A 21539-nucleotide genomic window follows, 5' to 3' on the forward strand; every position below is an offset into this window, starting at 1 on the left:
GCATATTTGAGTTAGAGAACACTTTATCTTTGTCATCTTCAACTTCAATCACCTCTCTAGGCCTAATGTCACCAATATCCATCTTCTTCATTGCATTTGCTAATTGAGTGCCTCTTACATCATCTAGATTCTCATCTTCCTCTTAGGAACCATTGGTTTCATCAAATTCAACATCATAAACCTCCTCAAGAGTACCACTAGCCAAATTTCAAACTCTATAAGCCATGCTAGTAGTGGAGTAACCAAGCAAGAAGCCTTCATCACACTTCTGTTCAAACTTGCTCAATCTAGTGCCTTTCTTCAATATGTAGCATTTGCAACCAAACACCTAAAAGTATGCAATATTGGGCTTTCTACCATTCAAGATCTCCTATGATGTCTTCTCCAACATAGGATGGCAATAGAGTTGGTTGCTATAGTAGCAAGCCATGTTGATTGCTTCGGTCCAAAATGAATGACTAACATTGTACTCACTTAGCATTAATCTTGCCATGTCAATCAAGGTTCTATTCTTCCTCTCAACATGACCATTTGATGGTGGAGTGTACTTGGCCGAGAATTGATACCTAATGCCAAACTCATTACAAAGCTCATCAATTCTTGTATTCTTGAACTCACTACCATTGTCACTTCTCACTTTCTTGATTGTGGTTTCAAACTCATTGTGAACTCTCTTGATGATAGACTTGAATGTAGCAAACACAACACTCTTGTCAACAAGAAAGACTACCTAAGTATATCTAGTGAAATCATCCACAATCACAAATCCATATTTATTGCCACTGATGCTAGTGTAAGTTGTTGGCCCAAACAAATCCATATGCAATAGCTTAAATGCCTTAGATGTGCTCATGATGCTCTTCATAGGATGAGTGTTTCCAACTTGCTTTCTGGCTTGACATGCACTACATAGCTTATCCTTCTAAAAATGGCATCTTTCAAACCTCTAACTAAATCAAGCTTAACCAACTTGTTCAATTGTTTCATTCCAACATGACCGAGCCTTCTATGCCATAACCAACCCATGCTAGACTTAGTGAGCAAACATGTTGTCAATTGGATTTCACTAGCATTGAAATCAACCAAGTATAGATTCTCATATCTAAAGCCTTTGAATATCAAGTTAGAGCTGAAGGGGACTGTGATGCCTAAGAGGGGACGGGGTGAATTAGGCAACTTAAAATTCTGACTCTAAGCTATGGCCTCTTTTTTTATATTTAGCAAAACCAATGCAAAAAGATAAACTATCTAAATATGCAACTATGGTTTTTCTAGTGAGTTGCTATCTCTACCGCAAAAGGAGTAATACAAACAATGTAAATGTGGAAGCTAAAGAGCAAGGTTGAGATATGCAAACTCCCGTCGACGACTCCGGTATTTTTATCGAGGTATCAAGAAGCGTGCAAGCTTCCCCCTAGTCCTCGTTGGAGCCCCTCGCAAGGAATCCCTCACAAGGGCCAAGCTCCCGGTCAGGTAACTCTGTGGAAAGCTCTGGGCCTTCCTCACACGCAAATGGGTCTCTGGTGTGCCTTTCGGCAAGCCTCTCCCGAATCACTCCCCGCCGTCTTCACTATCAAGCTTTCGGCCGAACCGCCATGGGCCTTGTTCCCTTCGGTACATGGTGGCGGCCACACCACAAACGCGGTTGGTGTGATCTCGCAAGACTACAAGCCCTCTGATGTACAATAATGGTGCGCGCAAGCACCGAGTGGTAAGAGGTATGCAAACCTTACTAAACACTAGGCCTAAACCTAGAGCAAGCACATAAGAGGTGGTCTAATCAACCTAAGCACTTCACAAAGCACCTACGCTAATCACCTAATAAATCACTAAGCACTATGCAAGTGGAGATCACTAAAATGGTGTACCAACACCCTTGGTATGTTTCCTCAGCTTCACACTTCTCATTTGGCTGGTTGGGGGTCTATTTATAAGCCCCACTGAGAAAGTAGCCGTTGGGGATGAAATCCCGCTTTTCTGCTACTAACCGGACGCTGCTGTTGTCCTAACTAGATGCATCCGGTCCTCCCAACCGTTAGAGCCACGATCAATGGATCAGACGCTGACAGCGTTCGGTTACATGCGATCGAACGTGTCCAGTCATAATTTTGCTACTCTGGAACCTATCTATACTCGATCGGACGCTGCAGTCCTACATCCGGTCGATTAGCCACCAATGTCTGGTCAATACTAAATGTGTTGCTAGGATAATGAATAGTGCTATCGGTTCATCCAGTCACTTTACTGTTCAGCGTCCAGTCACTATTGTTGATGCTTGCTGTAGTTGAGTCACTGATCGGAGCGTCCGGTCGATCACCTTCCAGCGTTCGGTCACCTCTGTGAGCTCGTTTCTTTGCGATCTTGCGTTTGGCTTGGTTCCTATCTTTGTGCTTGGACTTTGCTTGATATCTTGGGTCTTCTCTTGTGCTTCTAGGGTCTTGCTTAAGGTGTTGATCGTGGGATCATCACATCGCCTTCATCCAAGTCACGTCTTGCACCCTATTGAACTACAAAACAATCACTTACAAATTTATTAGTCCAATTTGGTTGTGTTTGTCATCAAACACCAAAATCCAAAGTAAATGGGCCTAGGGTCCATTTTTCTTACAATCTCCCCCTTTTTTGTGATTGATAACAACACGACCAAAGCAAGCAAATAATAATAATTTTGGAGTTTAAAAATTATCTACTTGCTAGGATGCAATGCAAATGGCAAGATTATATGATGCTAAAAGATACTACTTGTAAGACTAAAAGATACCACTTGAGAACTTATCTTGCCCTTGCACATGTCCCCATGTGGTATTATGGATTTAAGCCTTGCTTTTGGTCCTACAAATTTTCCCATTATGTAGACTAATCCATAATCCACTATCATCTCCCTTTCTCGGACCATTACCATTTTGTAAATAATTATTATTGAGCTTGCTTTTGGTCAATAAATTCTCCCCCTTTAGAATCAAACACCGAAAAGGAAGACATTAGTAGCACAAGGGAGGGTCAAACTTTGTGATCCTTTGTATGTGGAGTGGAATTGGTCACAAAATTTGACTCTCACATTACATAGACTAAGCTCCACCTAAATATATGCATACATATGATGGAGAATGAAGTTTATGCATAATTAACAAATTAATGCTCAATGGAGTTTAATCTAAATAATGCATGGAGAAAGCATATAAATGCCAAAGTGAAATTAACATGATGATATCGGTTTAGAAATACCACATGTGGAAATCAATTTGATTTCTACCACTTGCAATAGGTGGTGGATATTTGAAGTATGATGCTTAACTCTGGGAACTCCATTTTCCTTGCAATGAGACTACTACACACATGATAAGCTTGAAAAGGTGTTAGTCTCAAAGCATCCAACTTGTAGAGTAACCTCACCCTAAATTTGTGCACACAAGTATTGAATACTTGTAGGAGACATGCACATTGATTTTAGAATAAAAAATACCACTTGAAATATGACATCACATGAGTGTAAGAATCATTTTTGAAGGTGATATTCGAGAGAAATTATCTACAATTTGGACTTTAGCACATATTAGATGAACAATTGTAAAACAAGCTATGTGTCGTGCTCATAAACAATTCAAACCATGTAGGTTTGCTCCAATGGTCAAAAGTGAAACCGAGCAAGCCTACCATATGATTTACCTAGTGTATGCATGACAAAAGATTAAACATGCAAATGCAAACCTAGGCATGAAAAGGAACTAGATGCTTAAAGATACCACTTGTAGGAAATTAAATCTAGTTACCTAACATGGAAAGGGGAATTTGGGTCCATAGTATTCACTAACCCACTTGGCAATGACTTTGTCCATAATGATGCACCCCATGAAATGCACACATACTTTGTCAAGTCTCCAAATTCCCCAAAGTTCATTGGACTTCTCACTTCCCTTTCGGGATTCAAACCTTCTTGGTGCTCTTCATGTTGGAAATGGTCTCCTTTGGCACCCAAAAGCGTTTGACCCCATTGTTGTCTTTCTTGTTCACCTTGATGGCCACCACCTTGTCATTTTTCTTCTTCTTTAACAAGTATGGTGTGGAGGCCTTCTTGTCAAACCTTGTTGGTGTAGGTGTTGGAGAGCTTGCTTGTTTGCTTTTTCTCTTTCTTCTTCGCTCATCCCCCATTCTTCACCTTGCACTCATAGGACTTGTGGCCTTCCTTGTGGCATACGTAGCAAACCATAGTTTGTCCTTCATCAAGCTTATTCACTCCCTTGACGGTGTTATCTTGATGAAGTTGGGCTTGCTTCGCCTTGCCTTTCACTTGAGTCAAGTCCTTGGTGAGGCGAGCCACTTCTTGCTTCAGTTGCTCATTCTCCTTTGCAACCTCTTGTGTGCATGTATCTATAACAACTTTCTCAACACAAACTTGGTTGCACAAGGGTGAGTCTAAACATAAATCATTACAAGAAGTAGAGGAATCCTTTTTAGATATGTTAAAGATAGAACTTTCCTTTTTAGGTGCCTTAGTGAGGGTTGTACCGACAGCTTCAAGATTAGTCACTTTATTAGTTAGCTCATCATAATGTTTGCACATGGTTTCCATTTTAGCAAGCAAACTTTTATAAGCATCTTGTGAGCTAGCTAACTTTTCTTTTAATTTTTCATTTTTCTTTACAAGTTGCTCATCATTGATTGTGCATGTATTTGTTGTTGCACCAGCCTCAAGTTCCTCAATTTTAGTAGATAGTTCAATATTAAGATTAGCAAATGTCTCATATTGTTCAAGCAAGGTTTTATATGCTTCTTGTGAACTATCTAGCTTTTTTAATTTTTTGATCTTCTTTTGTTGACTACTACAAACTTTAGCATAGTTAAGATTTTATTGCACAATTTCATCATAAGAAGGCATTTCATCATCAATATCACTCTCACTAGAGGATGAGCTTTCGTTACCTTGTGCCATAAGGCACATACGAGAAGAGCTTGATGATGAGTGCTTGTGACTTCACCTCTTGTGATGGTCTTCTTCTTCACTTGAAGAATCATCCCACGACCTTATTGATGTGAGGGCTTGGTTCTTGCATGCCTTCTTCTTTATCTTGGGTGTGGGCTTGTTTGGACAAACTTCCACAAAGTGCCCCAACTCGCCACATCCATAGCATCCTCTTTTTCTTTGCTTATTTCTTTGATTGGTGAAAATGAGATCTTGAATTTGGATGAGCACACCCTTGACATTGAGCCTTTGGATCATCTTCTCCGCCTTGTTGATGAGTTTGATTGATTCTTCATCAAGGTCAGAGGTGGAGGAGGAAGATTGATCATCATCACTTGAATCTTCATCATCATCATCGTCGTCCTCATCTTCTTCTTTATCTTCACTTGATGAGCTTGAGCTTGTCTCAACTTGTTTGCCCTTCATGTGTTGTGTGCACCCACTATCAAGCACCCAATACTTTTCTCTGGCTTTATAATTGACCTACAAAAGAAGATCAATTCCTGTTAGGTACCCAAACTTGCTTGGGTCCTTGAAGGTTAGTCACAAAGCTCTTTAGTGTCCAAATGGCCTTCTTCTTTGAGCCCAACAAGTATGTGCCAACAAACTTAGCCTTCACACCATTGGCACCCTTAGTAAGCAAATAACAAGAATCAAACTTAATTAAGGATACATTAGCATGTGATTTCTTGTTCTTGTAATCATGCTCTTTGTGACCAACTTGCTTGCAACTATAGCAATACCGGCCATTATTCTTCACAAAACTAGTCTTCTGAGGAGCAAAGATGGCCTTGCCTTTCTTGGGGGTATAGCTTAATCCCTCTTTGTAGAGAGATGCTCTTTGGCTACCAAAGCAAATAAGCAACGGTCCTCACCACTATAGGCTTTGTCTAGGGTATGAGTGAGCTCATTGACCTCCTTTTTTAGGGTCTTATTCTTAACCATTAATGGGCATCACAAGTGTAACCATCACTACTAGATGAGGTAGAAGTGGAAGTGCTACAAGAAGGGTTAGTAGGAGCAACAACAATAGGTTCAAAGAAAGATTCATTAATTAAATCACATGTTGAGCCCTTGTCACATGTCATGATGACTCCTCCTTCTTAGCTTGCTCAAGAAGAGAGGAGTGAGCTTCTTCAAGCTTAGAGTGAACAATGCCAAGCTCCTCATGGTCTTCCTTTAGACTCTCATGAGAGGCTTGGAGCACATCAAAGGATTGCTTGAGAGCTTTGAGCTCTTTCCACAATTCTTTGCACTCCTTTCTCTTCACTTCAAGACATGTGAGGGTTTGCTCCAACATGTCCATGAGCTCCTCCTTGGATTCCTCATCATCATCATCACTCCTACAATCATCACTTTCACATTCATCATTACTTTCATCATATTTTACCTTAGTGGGCTTTACCGTAAGGCATGTCGAAGGAGTGTTAAAAAGGGAAGGCTTGTTGTTGATGGCGATGCTTGCTAGTGCCTTCTTGATGGATTTCTTGTCATCATTACTAGAGCCATCATCATCATCGAAGGTGCCATCACTATCCCAAGTGACTACATAGCCACTTCCCTTCTTCTTCTTTGTGAAAGTCATTTTCTTCTTCTTCTTCTCCTTCTTATGCTTCTTCTTCTCATCCTCATCACTGTCACTACTATAGGGACAATCTGCTATAATGTTATTTAGGCTCTTGCACTTGTAGCATCTCCTCACATACTCCTTGTTGTGATCTCTTCTCTTTCTTGCACCATAGTCCTTCTTTATGAACTTGCCCATCTTGCACACAAAGAGAGCCATAGCCTCATCATCAAAGTCACTTGCTTCTTCATCACAACTTGATTCTTCTTTCTTTGCTTTGCCCTTGCTCTTGGATGAGGTGCTAGCCTTGAATGCCACACTTTTCTTCTTCTTGTCTTCATCTTCTTTCTTCTAATCCCTGTCAACACCTTCCATTTCCACATGGTATGTCTCTTGTGCCATGACATCACATAGTACTTGGTTAGGGGTGAGCTCCTTCAATCCTCCTCTTATGATAAGCATTCTCAAAATCTTAAATCTTGGAGGTAAGCACATCAAGAACTGATGGGAGATATCATCATTATTTATATTCTCTCCCAAAGCCTTCAAATCATTCACAATCACTTGGAGCCTATGAAACATCTTCGGGATGCTCTCATCATCCTTCATCTTGAAGCTTGTCAACTTGTCCTTAAGGATGTATAGCTTGGCGCTCTGGACTACCGCCGTTCCCTCATAGGTCTCTTCTAATCTCTTCCACACCTCACTAGCTCTATCAAGATCCTTGATTTGTTCAAACACCTTTGAATCAATGGCATTGTAGATGGTGTTGAGAGCCATTGTGTTGCATTGCTTGTTGGCCTTGTCTTGGTAGGTGAGATTGGTGGGATCAAGAATCACATAATCACTCTCGTTCACATCCCACACTTGATCATTGATTGAACCAAGATACATCTTCATCTTTCTCTTCCAATAGTCATAGCTTGTACCATCAAAGAATGGTGGTTTGCCCCCACATAGTTGAACACAACTTGAGCCATATTCTGATATCGAGGTTGAAAGGTCCTAAATGGCTAGAGGGGGTGAACAGCCTATAAAAATCTCTAAAAACACTAGAGCACAAGGTTAGATACCTAAATGGCAACTAGTTTGCAAGGAATATAAGGGAGTGAGTAGGATGATTATACCACCGTGTCAAGGAATGAACCAATCATAATATGAAGCCAATCAATCATCAGGAGAATTCCAATCACAAGATGACACAAGAATTTTTCTTCTGAGGTTCATGTGCTTGCTGGCACGCTAGTCCCCATTGTGTCAACCAACACTTGGTGGTTCGACGGCTAATGGGAGTTTCACAAACCTAGCCCAACACTTAGGCATCGTAAGAACCTACCCACAAGTGAGGTAACTCAATGACATGAGCAATCCACTAGAGTTACCTTTCAGTGCTCCACTAGAGAAAGTACAAGACCCCCTCACAATCACCGGAGACGATCACGAACAATCACCAACTCATGATGATGCTCCTCCACTGCTCCAAGCCATCTAGGTTGTGGCAACCACCAAGAGTAACAAGAACTCCACAGCCACAATGAGCCCCAAGTGCCACTAGATGCAATCACTCAAGCAAATGCACTAGGAATCACTCCCAATCTCACAATGATGATGAATCAATAATGGAGATGAGTGGGAGGTGTTTGCTTAGGCTCACAAGGATGTCAAGAATGTCAAAGTACTAAGAGGGTGAGCCCCAAGCTAGCCATGGTCTATATATAGACCCTCCTCAAACAAATAGAGTTGTTGCTCTGCGCAGGGCTAATCGAACGCACGGACCAAGCGTAGCTCAGCGTCTGGTTGCCAGTGTTCGGTCGTCTGATGGCCACCATGTGTCATCTCTTTGAACTAAGCTGCTCGATCTCAATGATCAAATGACTTAGTGCCAATGGCTAAGTGATGACTGAACATGCTGTTAGATTTGACCTGACTATGGCCACGCAGAGTTCGATCAACAACAGAAAGCACACAGAGCCGTTTTTAAGGACCGGACGCGTCAGGTCACCAGGGACCGGACGCGCCTAGAGTTCGATTAGTACAAGCCTCGTGTAGGGCAATGAGGCCAGCGTATGTCAGTGATGGCCTAACGCACCCCCTGTGCGTCAGGTCACGACCCTTCCCAAGTATCTGATCACAAGGTCAAGCACTGCCTCCTCTGGAACCACTGATCAGACGCACACCCTACGTCCAGTGCAGCATCCGGTTAGTGCTGCGAAGCTCACTGACAACTAGGATTTAGCACCGGACACGCAGGCCCCCTGCGTCCGATTACTATCCCTCATCTCCTTTTCTTTTTTAACTTTGCAACCACTTCACCCTTGCTTTCAAGTTGCTAACCACAAAGTGTGTAACTTATATGCCCGTGTGTTAGCATTTTTTTCAAGCATTTTTCAAGGGTTAAATGTTAGCACACTAGGTCCCTAATGCATATGTAAGAATCATGTCACCTAGTGGCACTTGATAAACTACTTAGTCAAAGAATTCCTCTCTTCATATTACGTCTATCGATCCTAAATGCACTCACACCATCTATGATGTCTTGAGTGCTAAAAACAAAAACCTAATTGATACCTTTACCTTGATCTCCTTGGTTTTTATTTTTCACTTTCTTGTTTTCCAAGTTCAAGCACTTCATCTTCAAGTTTGGTCTTTATCATCACCATGACCATCATCTAGCTCCACCACTTGGCATAGGATCATCCTTTCATGTATACACACTTAATACAAGGATTAGTCCCTAGGTTTCATCAATTATCCAAAACCAAACTATGGCTTTCAACAGGGCAAGTAGGCTCGACACTTCGACAGCGCCTCCGCCTCCGCGTGACCACGCTGCATGCCTACACTGCTCCCTTTGGCCTCCAGTCCTCCACACTCCACCTCTAGCCCTCGGTGCCTCCACTCCAAGCCACCGCGCTGCCAGCCTCTGCCTCCGCGGCTCCGCTGACTGCCCCACCGCACACAGGCTATGCCCAAGCCACCGAGCGGCCGTCGACTAGCCTGGAGACCGAACTGTCGGTGCTGATGGATGGGGGGCGAGGAGATGAAGCCATAGATGGGTCTTATAGATGCACAAGTAGGTTGGCAGCTCCAACTCCATTGACCCAGAAGCAGTATAAGAAACTAGTTGTTCAACCTGATTAATGAAAGCAATTACTAAATTTATTTTATAGCAATTAAATTAGTTGTTCAACCTGATTCAGGAAAGCATTTACTAAATTTATTTTAATTGCAGGTTGTTTATGCTTTTTTGATCATTTGATGTATGGACATGGTTAATTATCTGCCCTATGGAACAACAATTCTGCTTATGCCCTTTTCATGTGAAAGGTAATCGTGTTCAAACTTCTACCGTACCATTTTGTTTGTTGAATTGCATATTAGAATATAATGTTACGTGATACACCGATATATATATACAGTATAGTGGTATATATACATAGTTAGACTGATATATCGGTGAAGTTCTGCATATGTATATAGCAGTCCGCCCTACCTCATTTTTTGGCTGGCTCCGCCACTGCCTAACAAAGTCGACTAAGCCGCCTTGTGCGGGCTCTAGGCCAAATATTTTTAAAATGAGGTAATCCATATATGTTTTTTGATCAAGTTGACGACAAAAACACAATGATGCAATCCGCTCTTGGATTTGAGAAAATTGGAAAACGTACGATGATCCAAGTATGCTTTCTGGTCGTCTTGACGATAGAAACATGATGGAGTCCGTTATGCACTCTATACACTTTTGAGTGTCAACATCTTTGTTTTCATATCTAAGGTGCTCGCACATGTATTGCTGGGTCAAACCGAAAGCTACCTAGGGCCCAATTTGCAAAATTATTTGTTGTTGTCTTTTAATTTAAATCGTTGGGTTGCATAGGACCAGGCTGAAGGAAGAAATTTGGGGCCAAAATAAGTTTGGCTATAGGTTATCCTACATATAATTCTTAGAACATTATTTCAAATAATATAAATAAACATTATTACCTGACAAAAAAGTTTTAAAATGCATTTATTATTTTGTGCATGCTAGATATTTTGACATATTTGGTAGTGTCAGGTTTATAAACACAGGGTCCCTCATGGACCTGCTTCCCAGCAAACGATGTTGCGAACAACGTGCAACTCCTGGGCCGGCCCAAATACCTAACGATAGGCCAAAAGGGTGATCCAATCTCCAACCAAAAGGCCTGGTCAAGGAGGAACAACGCTCGCTTCCAACTCCAGCCTGCCTCTCTAACCGGAAGGCCTTGCTTCCGACTCCAGCTTGTCTCTTCGACCGGAAGGCCTCGCTTCTGACTTTGGCCTGCCTCTCCAACCAAAAGGCCTCGCTTCTGACTCTAGCCCACCTCTCCGACTGAAAGGCCTTGCCGAGGAGGAACAAGGCTCGCTTCTAACTCTAACCCACGTCTCCGACCGAGAATGCACCGGACCTCTGCTTATAGCTCTTCTCAGACTAGCATAGTCGGAGTCGACTGGGACCAACTGAACGGGGATGCCCGCTCGATGGGGACCCAGAAAACAAGCAGAGCAAGTAAGGTAGGGCACTCAAGTCAACCATAATACTAAGGACTGTACCCTATACACCTACAGGACAGTACCAATAGGACATGTTAGAAGGGTGCCCTACAACCTTCCAGGCATGTCAGAACCCAAGCAGTGTTATGGGCACCGATGTTTGCCCTACAGTGTTGTGGGCGCCATCAATTCCCATACCAGGCGAACACAGTAAAACCCCCATATGCCTCTGGGCATCGACAGTGTTGTGGGCACCATCATTTGCCATACATGGTGAATGCGGTAAAACCTCCCATGTACATCTGACACAAATAGTATTGTGGTCGCCTACCATCATCTTGTACCCGATAGCGTGGGCGACAAGACTTAGTAGCATACGTACTATCTCTTTCTCTCTCGCTTGTAAGACCGTCCCCTTCATCAATAAAAGGGGATGCGCTCTCTCCCAACAGAGGGGATCGATCCATCAACAACTCTCTAAGAGAGGACTCTCCAACGATTCGAACAACCAACAACCGATTCACCCTCTGCTAGCTTTAAACACTCTAAAGCTACATAGAGCACTCTCTCGAATACTTAGCACACATAGGAGCTTCCCGTCACTCTCGGCCCTTCAGTCTAGAGTCTGACTAGACCTCTTGCACCCCACATCTTTCTCCCTCTCATTTGTAACCCCACAGCAAACTTCAAGCACCTAGGCTCAGGAATAAAGTCACCGACCGACTTAAACTAGACGTAGGGCACGCTGCCAAAACCAGTATAAACCTTATGTCATTGAGTGCTAGGCCACATCCAATCACAACGTATGACAAAACTATAAATATTTATGTGTTGGTCACTTTCTGCACCGACAGGTAGTAAAATGTTTCTTCTTAATAAAAGTTATGAACCGTCTATGTGTTGATGAATAGTGTGAGTGTGTGACAAGGAGGCGTGTCCTCCGTTAGCTCTGGGACTCCTGGTGACTTCAACAACGAGGTGCCTGCGCTTCGCTCTGAGCCCGCGTAGGGCTCAAACCCAACTGTGAGTAACGTACGCTTTGTTATTTACTTTCTATTTACTGTCTTTCACCGATTCTCTAGAGGGACCCTATTGTCCCTACCGCAATCGCCATGCGACCGGTTCCCCTATGGCCTCAAGTCCCCCATGGACGCATACGCCCGGGGGCTCTGAAGAATGCTGGCACCGCCCCCTCTCACATCCGAATTCGTGGGGAAGGCGACCTATGCTCCTGTCTCTTTTCATGACCTCATGGATGATGATGTTGAGAGTGATGGCTCCAGCATCGGTGACGTCGTAGCACCCAGCCACCCTCTATCCCGAGAGTGTGCTATGGCAGATGCTCCGAGACAACCGCTGGTGGTGGTAGAGTCTCTACAGACCCACACCCCTCTAGACACTCGCACGGATGCCCTCACATGTGCTCGGGAGCACGACAAGGAGCTACAACAAAGGTGGTAGAACCAGCCGCCACCTACGCCAACATGCTCAACACACCACGATGCGCCTCGTGCATGTAACCCGGTGAGCGACGCCTGGGGTCATGCCCACTAGGTTCAGCGCAACATCATCGATGGGGGAACGATCCCCCACAATTCGCTTGGGCTAGTCATAACATCACCGCGATGGCGATGCTTCTACGTGGCCTTCTTGAGCCCATCAACCCACAGGAACAGGGGGTCCATCGGAACCTCTAGACACTGGTGGAGACCACCGCCGTTCAATAGGCAGAGAGCTCCGCGTCGCAACACCGACTCGTGGCCTCTCTCCCCACCAGGGGAGTGGGGATGCACCAGATGAATCACTCCATCTGCTCACCACTACAGCCACCAAGCGTGGAATAGGAGGTCGCAACTCCACCATGGCCTGACCTAGCACCTGCTCCACACTGGTCATCGGTGCATGAATGCCTTGGGTCGAACCAAGATGCTCGCAGCATCATCAGCAACCGGCATCAGGTCCAGCATGATGATGACGTCCATCGGGCGGCAATAAGGGTAGGTGACATAGACCTCAGCTGGACCATCGAGGGTAGCGGTGAAACGCACCCCAAGCATGGTCGCCGCCTAGATGACTAGAGTCCCAGTCTAGATGGCCTAGGACCATGGGCCTTTGGCCAGTGCATCTAGAGAGCATCGTTCCCACAGTGCTTCTGACTGCCTACCAACATCACCAAGTATACCAAGGAGACGAACCCCAGTATATGGCTTGAAGACTTTTGGCTTGCCTACTGAGCCAGAGGAGTGGATGATGACCACTTCATCATTCAGTACCTCCCCATTTGTGTGGGGAACATGTTCAAGTGTGGCTCAAATTCCTCCCGCACGACAGCATCCACGACTGGGCGGACCTCAAGAGGGTCTTCGTCGGGAACTTCCAGGGGACGTATGTCCACCCTGGGAACTCCTGGGACCTTAAGAGCTGCTAGCAGGAGCCCAATAAGTCCCTATGGGATTACATCCATAGGTTCTCAAAGCAGTGCAACTCCCTTCCTAATGTCATCGAGACGGACGTCATTAGTGCATTCCTCTCTGGGACAACCTATGAGTCCCTAATCCATAAGTTTGGCTGCCTAAAGCCCCATACCACCCATGACCTGCTTGACATCACCATGAATGGGGCCAGGACAAGGGCAAGGGCAAGCGCGAGGACCAAGACAAAGGCCCCTCCACGTAAAGGGGCAAGAAGAACAAGAAGGATCAGCACCGAACAGCCAACTCTGCATTGGTCGCCATAGCTGATCACGTGGGCAAGCAGCCCTAGCAGGGCCTGCCCGACCACTTCGACAAGCTCATGGATAGCCCATGCACCAACCATGCCTACCCTATCAAGCACCTCTATAAGGACGACAAGCTCCTCAAGTGCTTTCTACGATAGGCTGGCAGGCCAAAAGAAGGAAAGGGCAAGGAGGCAACAGCCAAGAAAGGAGGTGTGGCAGGCAAGGATGGGGATGGCTTCCCCAACCTCGAGGAATGCATCATGATCTTTGGGGGATCTGATGCTGTCTACTCCAAGTGCCATCACAAAATGCGCTACCGAGAGGCGTGCGTCGCTGAAACGGCTGTCCCCTCCTTCCTTTGCTAGTTGGAATCTCTGATCACTTTTGATCAGAGGGACCATCTATCCCATGTCGCTAGATCAGGATGCTACCTGCTCATCATCGACCCCATCGTTCGCAAGAAGTGTCACACCAAGGTGCTGATGGACAGAGGTAGTGGCCTCAACATCCTCTACGTCGACACCCTCGACACCATGCGTATCCCCTGGTTGGAGCTCTGACCAGTGAGCTTTCCCTGCCATAGCATGATCCCGGGAGTGCAGGCATACCCACTCAGGCAGATTGACATGCCCATCATGTTTGGCGACTGAGCCAACTTCTGCTCGGAGGTGCTCACCTTTGAGGTGGTGGACTTCTCAGGGTCTTACCACACCATGTTGGGGCGGCCATGCTATGCCAAGTTAATTGCGGTCCCCAACTACACCTACCTAAAGCTAAAGATGCCAGGACCGAATGGTGTCATCACTGTGGGTAGCACCTTCTCGTATGCCTTCACATGTGACCATGAGCATTACGAGCTCGCCACTACCATTATCAACTCTTCTGAGCTCCCGTGGCTCGGGGAGTTGTCGACCCTAGCAGTCCTGGACTGCAACAAGCTAACCTCTTCAATTGCCTTTCGCCCACTCGAGGAAACTAAGGCGGTGGGGATCGACCCTATACAGTGACCAAAGCAATCCGACCGGGCGCCTATCGACTGAAGGATGACAACGGCGATGTTCTCACCAATACTAGGAACATCAAACAGTTACGTCGTTTCTTCCCTAAAAAATTTGGTCTTACCATTTTTTTCATTCAACGTTCGCTCATACAAAGCACCCCGGCCCAAACACTTTCGGCCCAGGTCGCTCGGGGGATCCATGGTGGTGCGGTACCACCACTCTTTTTGTTTACTATTGTCGACACAGAATTTTCATCCCGTGTCGAGGACACACGCAGCAAGTCGAAAGGGTCCGCTCGATGGAGCAGATCCGCCTAGCTTTAGCGCAGGGGTGGTCGATCCTGTGTGATCCTCCCAAGACATGCCAGTCAATTTGACCCTACAATTGATAAGGAGAGAAAATTTATCAATAATTAAGGGCAAAACTTGTCGGTGTTGCCAGACAGTCCTGAATGTGCGGTTATGAGAGCCGATATGAAAGGAGATCGACTAAATAGTGAATTCCAGTATATTCATGAGAATAAATCAATTAGAGCTCACAGGGTTGTGTAAGAAGAATTGGTTATCATTCAGGATAAATATCATTAATCGAACAAATATTAATCAATGGCAATAAGATATCAATAATGATCAGTTTGTGTTGAGCCAATGATTATAATTAACCGAACCTCTTTTTATATAAAGAAACAATTCAACACCACTTTACCATTTAATAAAGATAAATCTAATGAACATGTTAGATCTCATCTATCATCATGACCAGTGGGGCATGAGGTAGAATCATGCAGGCCGTAGAAATAACAATAGACTCAACGACCCTAACTCATTACTAATATCAGTGGGGCATGAGGCAGAATCATGCAGACCATAATACAACAATAAGATCATGGGGCTAACATATCTTTCAACCTATCTTTACTTCAACGGTCTTGTGATGCGAACTGTTCATGTAAGCGCTTGATATCGGCTAAAACAGTCGATTCAGGCATAATGCACAGTTAAAGTCATGCCTTACCAGGAATAGATCTACTAAATAACAATCCCCACTCCATGGTGTTAATAGTGGGGTGTGAGGCAGAATCACATAGACCGTGATAACAGGCCGTGGAATGGTTCTCGCTAGTCAAAAGATCTACTCAAGATGCAACATGCCTTAACTGCACGTTATGCACGATTAAAATTGATGTAAAACAGCCGATAAAACATAACTCATCATTTAAGGTATAGATTAGATCAGTTTTAGGTTGGCAAACGATGGGTCAAATAAGATATAAGGCCGATCTAAATCAATCTCAATCGGGCAGAGTGATATTGTTGTAATTAGATAAACAATGAAAGCAATAAGCAATATCGGTAACTTAGTGAATCTACCAAAGATTGTCATTCTAAGGTAGAGCCGATAACTTGACCTTGATCTAATTCAAGCAGTGGGGTGTGAGGCAGAATCACACAGGCCATACTCGAATTAAACAAGATTCGATAACTGGCTTATACCAAAGCCACAGTGGGGGTCAATCGGATCGATGCAGCCATACGAACAGAGGTATAAACCATGACGGTACTTACAGACAAGCAGTGGAGGTCGACTGGATCAATGGAATCATACTCGCTAAAGAACTCGCCGAGATCTACTCTACTCCTACTCCTAAGGGGTGGTCGGAGCCGAAAAAGTAATTGACTTGTATTTGGATTGATTGATACCTTTTACAATAGCCGGGGTTTGGGATTTATACCTGGGCCTTGTGCATGACTCTTGTCTAAGCATGACTTATTATAAATTTTGACCCTAGAGAAAACATTCCTAATTTAAGATAACTTAGACTCTAATCTTTCCCTTTTTGTAGAGTTTGGCATGCTTCATCCTGGCGCCGAACGTAGCCTCTGTTGTTATCTATTTGCGCTATCTATGGAAAGTCGATTCCATTTTCTACATCTAAATCAGCTGGTCTCGATCTGCACGTAATTGATTCCTTGGTGACATGATCTTGGGAGCTTTCGGGTCCCTGTAACATCTTCTTCCAAATTTTGGTGTAAACACATGCCCCCAATTTTGGGATAAAAGTAATTTTATTCCAAAATTATCATGTCTGTATTCCAGATTGGTCCATAGTCACGGGTAGAGAACCCTGATCTAGGCTTCGCTATTTGTCGTTGCATGCGTCCACCCATGAGCTTATGCCTCAAAACTTTTTACAAGAGCGTCACTGCTTCATGGGCACTTGGATTCATCTTTCCAGGCCAGCTATAAATGCCTATCCGACCCTGGCAAGAGCAACTCAACAATTCAGCCATGCTTTTCTTCCATCAGCTCCCTCGAGTGCCCCTAGTTCCGCTGGACCCTCCATGGTCTATTTTATGAAGATTTCAAGCAGCTAGAAGAATCCTTATGCATAGGGCAATTGTATCGCTTATTCTGACGCCTCGTTGGGCAAGAAGATCAGCCATTGTGGTTAGAAGAATTCTTGTGATATCACCTGAGTCTTCTCTCTATGCTCACAAGGTTGTTCTAATGTTTGCAAGACCTAGAAGGTGTGATCATCTTCCCCTTGTTGCTCCTTCAAAAGCCCATCGAGCCAGCCTTAGGCTTCTTTCCCAAAGTTCCTCAATTTATCGAGAAATTTGTTGAGCATATGTTAGGCGAGCGAACTTTCTTCTTTTCTAGTATAATTTATTGATGGGCCGATGTGACTTGGTTCACAATGAGTGTCGGCCTTATGGAAATCTAGACTCCCTTCAATCCAAAAAAGTTCTGGTGGGTTAATCTCTGGTCAATGTATCCACCCCACGATATTTTGTAGTCTGGGGAAGTAATAAATTCAAGTTCGTTATCTCTTCGTTATCCGTCCCCTAAATTTTTGGAGTGTTGATCCATTTCTATTTCTGATTTCAATTTCACACCTCCATTGAAACCTATCTTCTTGCTTTCCCGGGCTATATATACGGGCTATGGCCACGAATCAAAAAACAACCCAATTCGTCTCAACCCCTCTTCGTCTTCAGTACATCCTCTGCCTTTTTGTAGGTTCGAGGTCATGGAGAACAACAAGAGGTCTGCTAAAGAAGACCTCAATGGATCCACATCATCATGCCAACACCCTCATCATCAAGAGGACACATCTTGGGGTGCTCCCATCACCTTAGATCAAAGGGCTAACTCCGCCCAGCCCTCGGGGTCATCTTTGGCACCAATCTGCCGCTAGCTTCCTCATCACCCGAGGCAACAGATTAGTAATGATGATCTGCTGGCCTCTATCGATCGGACCGACCAGCATCTAGCCAACTGCCTCTCCCTGGCAGAATCAGCTTTGGCCATGATTGAAGACCGATCTCCCCTCGAGGTTGCCCTAGTGAGGGAAAGATTGGCCAGGGCTGAAGCTAGAATCATGGGTGAGATGTCTGCCATTATTTCTGTTTCTTCTTTGATTTTACCCTCAAGATTTCTGATCACTCTTTCCTTGAATATTTTAGATCTAACTACCCAGTTGGAGAGTCTTTGATTAGCCGTGGATCATGCAGTGGGATTTGTTAATGCTAGGGGTGCCGTTCCGGTGGTTCGCTTGCATGACATCCCAAATCGTGTTAGGGAGGTCACCCTTCATGGCGTTCATCACAGCGCCGCCATGGCATTGGCTGCTGCACAAGCCCATTCGGGCCATAATCTCTGGCTTCTTCCTCATGGTTTTCTAGACGCACTGCTCCCTAGGGAACATGAGCGCTTGGTTGAAGATTTTATGAACGCCGCTGACTCTGTAGCTTTCAATACTCTGGCCGATGATATAGTAGGCAAAGTGTTTTTTGGCCCGTAGCTTATAACAGGTGATGTTTAGCAAATAACTTCCTCGCCTTGAGTGGTTTCCCATTGTTTCATGCTTCATACCCATCATTTTGTTTGTGTTTGCTTTGCTTCTATAGGCGATACACATTGTATTGGCTTTTACTCCTTTGGGTTCATCTTTTGCATTAGAGGCGATATCTTTTCAATATCGTCTATTCAAGCTATCGACCGAACATATCTTTATCAAGTATTGATCCAAACGCTAGGATAATATTTCTTTAAATATTTCCCATTGATTGCTCAGCCAAATTCTTCATCTCCTTTTAATGTTTCCAAAATATAAGCATTACCAGGCGCACAACGTTTGATCCGATAGGGTCCTTCCTAGTTAGGTGACCATTTGCCAAATTTACTGTCCCTTGATCCGATCGGCAATTTCACTTTCCAGACCAAGTCTCATTTGAAGAATTGCTTAATCTTGACCTTTTTATTATAATATTTCACAACCCTCAGTTTATTGGCTTTGATATTCTCAAGAGCACGCAGTCGAAGGCAACTCAAGTCTTCCAAATTGTCTATCATAAGATTCTTGTAAACCTCAGCTGACAAATCAGTCTATAGTGTAACATGCCTCGGTCCAGTCTAAACTTCCCAAGGAAGAATGACATTATGGCCATACACAAGTTTGTAAGGTGATGTTTTAATTGATCCATGGTAGGCCATCCTATATGCCTATAGTGCTTCATTTAGCGTTGAATGCCACTTCCTTGGCTATTCCACGACCTTTTTCTTGATCAGCTTAATCATAATCTGGTTGGACGTCTCTGCTTGACCATTAGCCTGGGCATAGTAAGGGGAGGAATTCAATAGCTTAATCCCCATACTGGCAGCAAAATCCCCAAACTCTTCTGATGTGAACCCTTGATCGGTAGTTATAGTTTGAGGAATCCCAAAACGATACACAATGTGTTCCCTAACAAAATCAATCATATTCTTTGAGGTTACCATTTTCAAAGGAATTGCCACAACCCATTTAGTGAAGTAGTCTGTTGCTGCCAATATGAACTTATGTCATTTGCTTGAAGGCAGAAAAATATAGCCAATTAAATCAATTCCCCAACCCCGAAACGGCCATGGTTTGATTATTGGATTCATGGCCGATGCGGGCGATCTCTGAATATTACCAAAACGTTGACAGTCCTGACACCCCTTGTAATATTCAAAGCAATCTTCCAGTATTGTTGGCTAGAAATATCTAGTTCTGCAAATAATCCATTTCATCTTATAAGTCAATTGATGAGCTCCACATATCCCTTCATGCACCTCACCCATCAACACCTTAGCTTCTTCTTGGTTCAAGCACTTGAGCAATACCCCATCGACCGTTTTATAATATAACTGATCATCTAGCAAAACATACTTAGCCGATTTATACCTTAGCTTCCTGGTAACTTTCTGGGATAGATCTCTAAGGTAATCGGCAATTTTAACTCTCCAATCATCACTTGAGCTTTCACTACTCAAGACTTCTTGAAACACTTGATATCCTGATGCACTTTGAGCTAGATGGTTAGCTTCTTGGTTTTGTGCTCTCAGAATATGTTGGAAAGAGATATGAAGAAATCCCATGAGTAACTTTTGGCACTCATCGTAGTATCCTTTCAAAGTTTCTTCTTTGCACTCATATAGGCCGATCAATTGATTAATAATTAGCTGTGAATCTCCAAATACTTCAATTGCTTTGGCCTTTACTTCATGAAGAAGTTGCAGTCCCTTGAGAATAGCTTTGTATTCCGCTTGATTGTTTGTAATCATTGCCTCAGTTGGAAGAGCAAACTCAAAACTTGCCCCCCGAGGTGAAATAATAACAATACCAATGCCACCACCCTGCTTGCATGATGACCCATCAAAGAATAGTGTTCACGGCATAGGCTCTACATAACTAATGCTTGGCTTGTGATGTTGGGTGATAAAATTGGCCATTACTTGTCCTTTGACTGCTTTAGCCAATTCGTACTTCAAGTCGAATTCCGATAACACAAGAATCCACTTTCCCACTCTTCCATTCAGTATTAGCATTGATAACATGTGCTTAACCACATCAGCCTTGGAAACAACTGTACACTCGACCGATAATAAGTAGTGTCATAATTTAGTGCAAGAGAAATATAGACACAAGCATAATTTTCAGTGGGAGAATATCTCATTTCTAGATCCAATAGTCTTCTACTTAGATAGAAAACAACTCTCTTTTCCTTCAAATTCTTGCATCAGGGCCGATCCAATTGTCTTGTCATCAGCCGATATGTACAACTTAAATGGCTTACCTTACTGAGGAGAGACCAGCACAGGTGGATACTTCATATATTCTTTTATTTCTTTGAACGCTTTTTGTTGTATATCACCCCACTTGAATTCTTGATCATTCTTCAACTTCAACAAGGGAGAAAATGGCAGGATCCTCTCCGACAAATTTGAAATGAATCTTCTGATGAAATTAATCTTACCAAGCAGAGATTGCAACTCTGTTTTGGTAGTTGGGGGAACTACATCATCAATGGCTTTTATGTTTTTCTGACCAACTTCGATTCCCCTCTCGTGGACCATGAATCCTAAAAATTGTCCGGTTGATACTCCAAAAGCACACTTATTAGGATTCATCTTCAAACCATGCTTCCTCATGCATTCCAGAGTCTCACGCAAATTAGCTAGGTGTTCTTTGTATCCTTTGGATTTTATCATCACATCATCGATGTAGATTTCAATAATCCTGCCGATCAACTTATGGAAAATGTAATTCATCGCCCTTTGATAAGTCGCACCAGCATTCTTTAGTCCAAAGGTCATTACAACTCACTCGAATAGACTGATTGCGCTGGGGCACCTGAAAGCGGTCTTTGCTATGTCTTCTTCAGCCATGGAAATTTGGTTGTATCCTGCATTACCGTCCATGAAGCTAATAACCTTATGCCCGGCTGCTGCATCTACTAACATATCAGCTAT

General features: G+C 43.8%; 1 protein-coding gene across 1 annotated transcript; it reads right to left on the bottom strand.

The window, feature by feature from the left end:
• Window positions 1-6878: 6878 nt before the first annotated feature.
• LOC136495756 (uncharacterized) lies at window positions 6879-7427 on the bottom strand. The gene has a single exon (XM_066491597.1). The coding sequence runs from the start codon at window positions 7425-7427 to the stop codon at window positions 6879-6881; it is 549 nt and encodes a 182-aa protein (XP_066347694.1).
• Window positions 7428-21539: the final 14112 nt, after the last annotated feature.

The sequence above is a fragment of the Miscanthus floridulus genome, chromosome 12 (assembly GCF_019320115.1).
Source record: "Miscanthus floridulus cultivar M001 chromosome 12, ASM1932011v1, whole genome shotgun sequence".
Classification (NCBI taxonomy): domain Eukaryota; kingdom Viridiplantae; phylum Streptophyta; class Magnoliopsida; order Poales; family Poaceae; genus Miscanthus; species Miscanthus floridulus.

Excerpts from the sequence above, each read along its gene's own strand:
- LOC136495756 (XM_066491597.1), bottom strand. The coding sequence starts at position 7,427 with ATGAAGATGTATCTTGGTTCAATCAATGATCAAGTGTGGGATGTGAAC.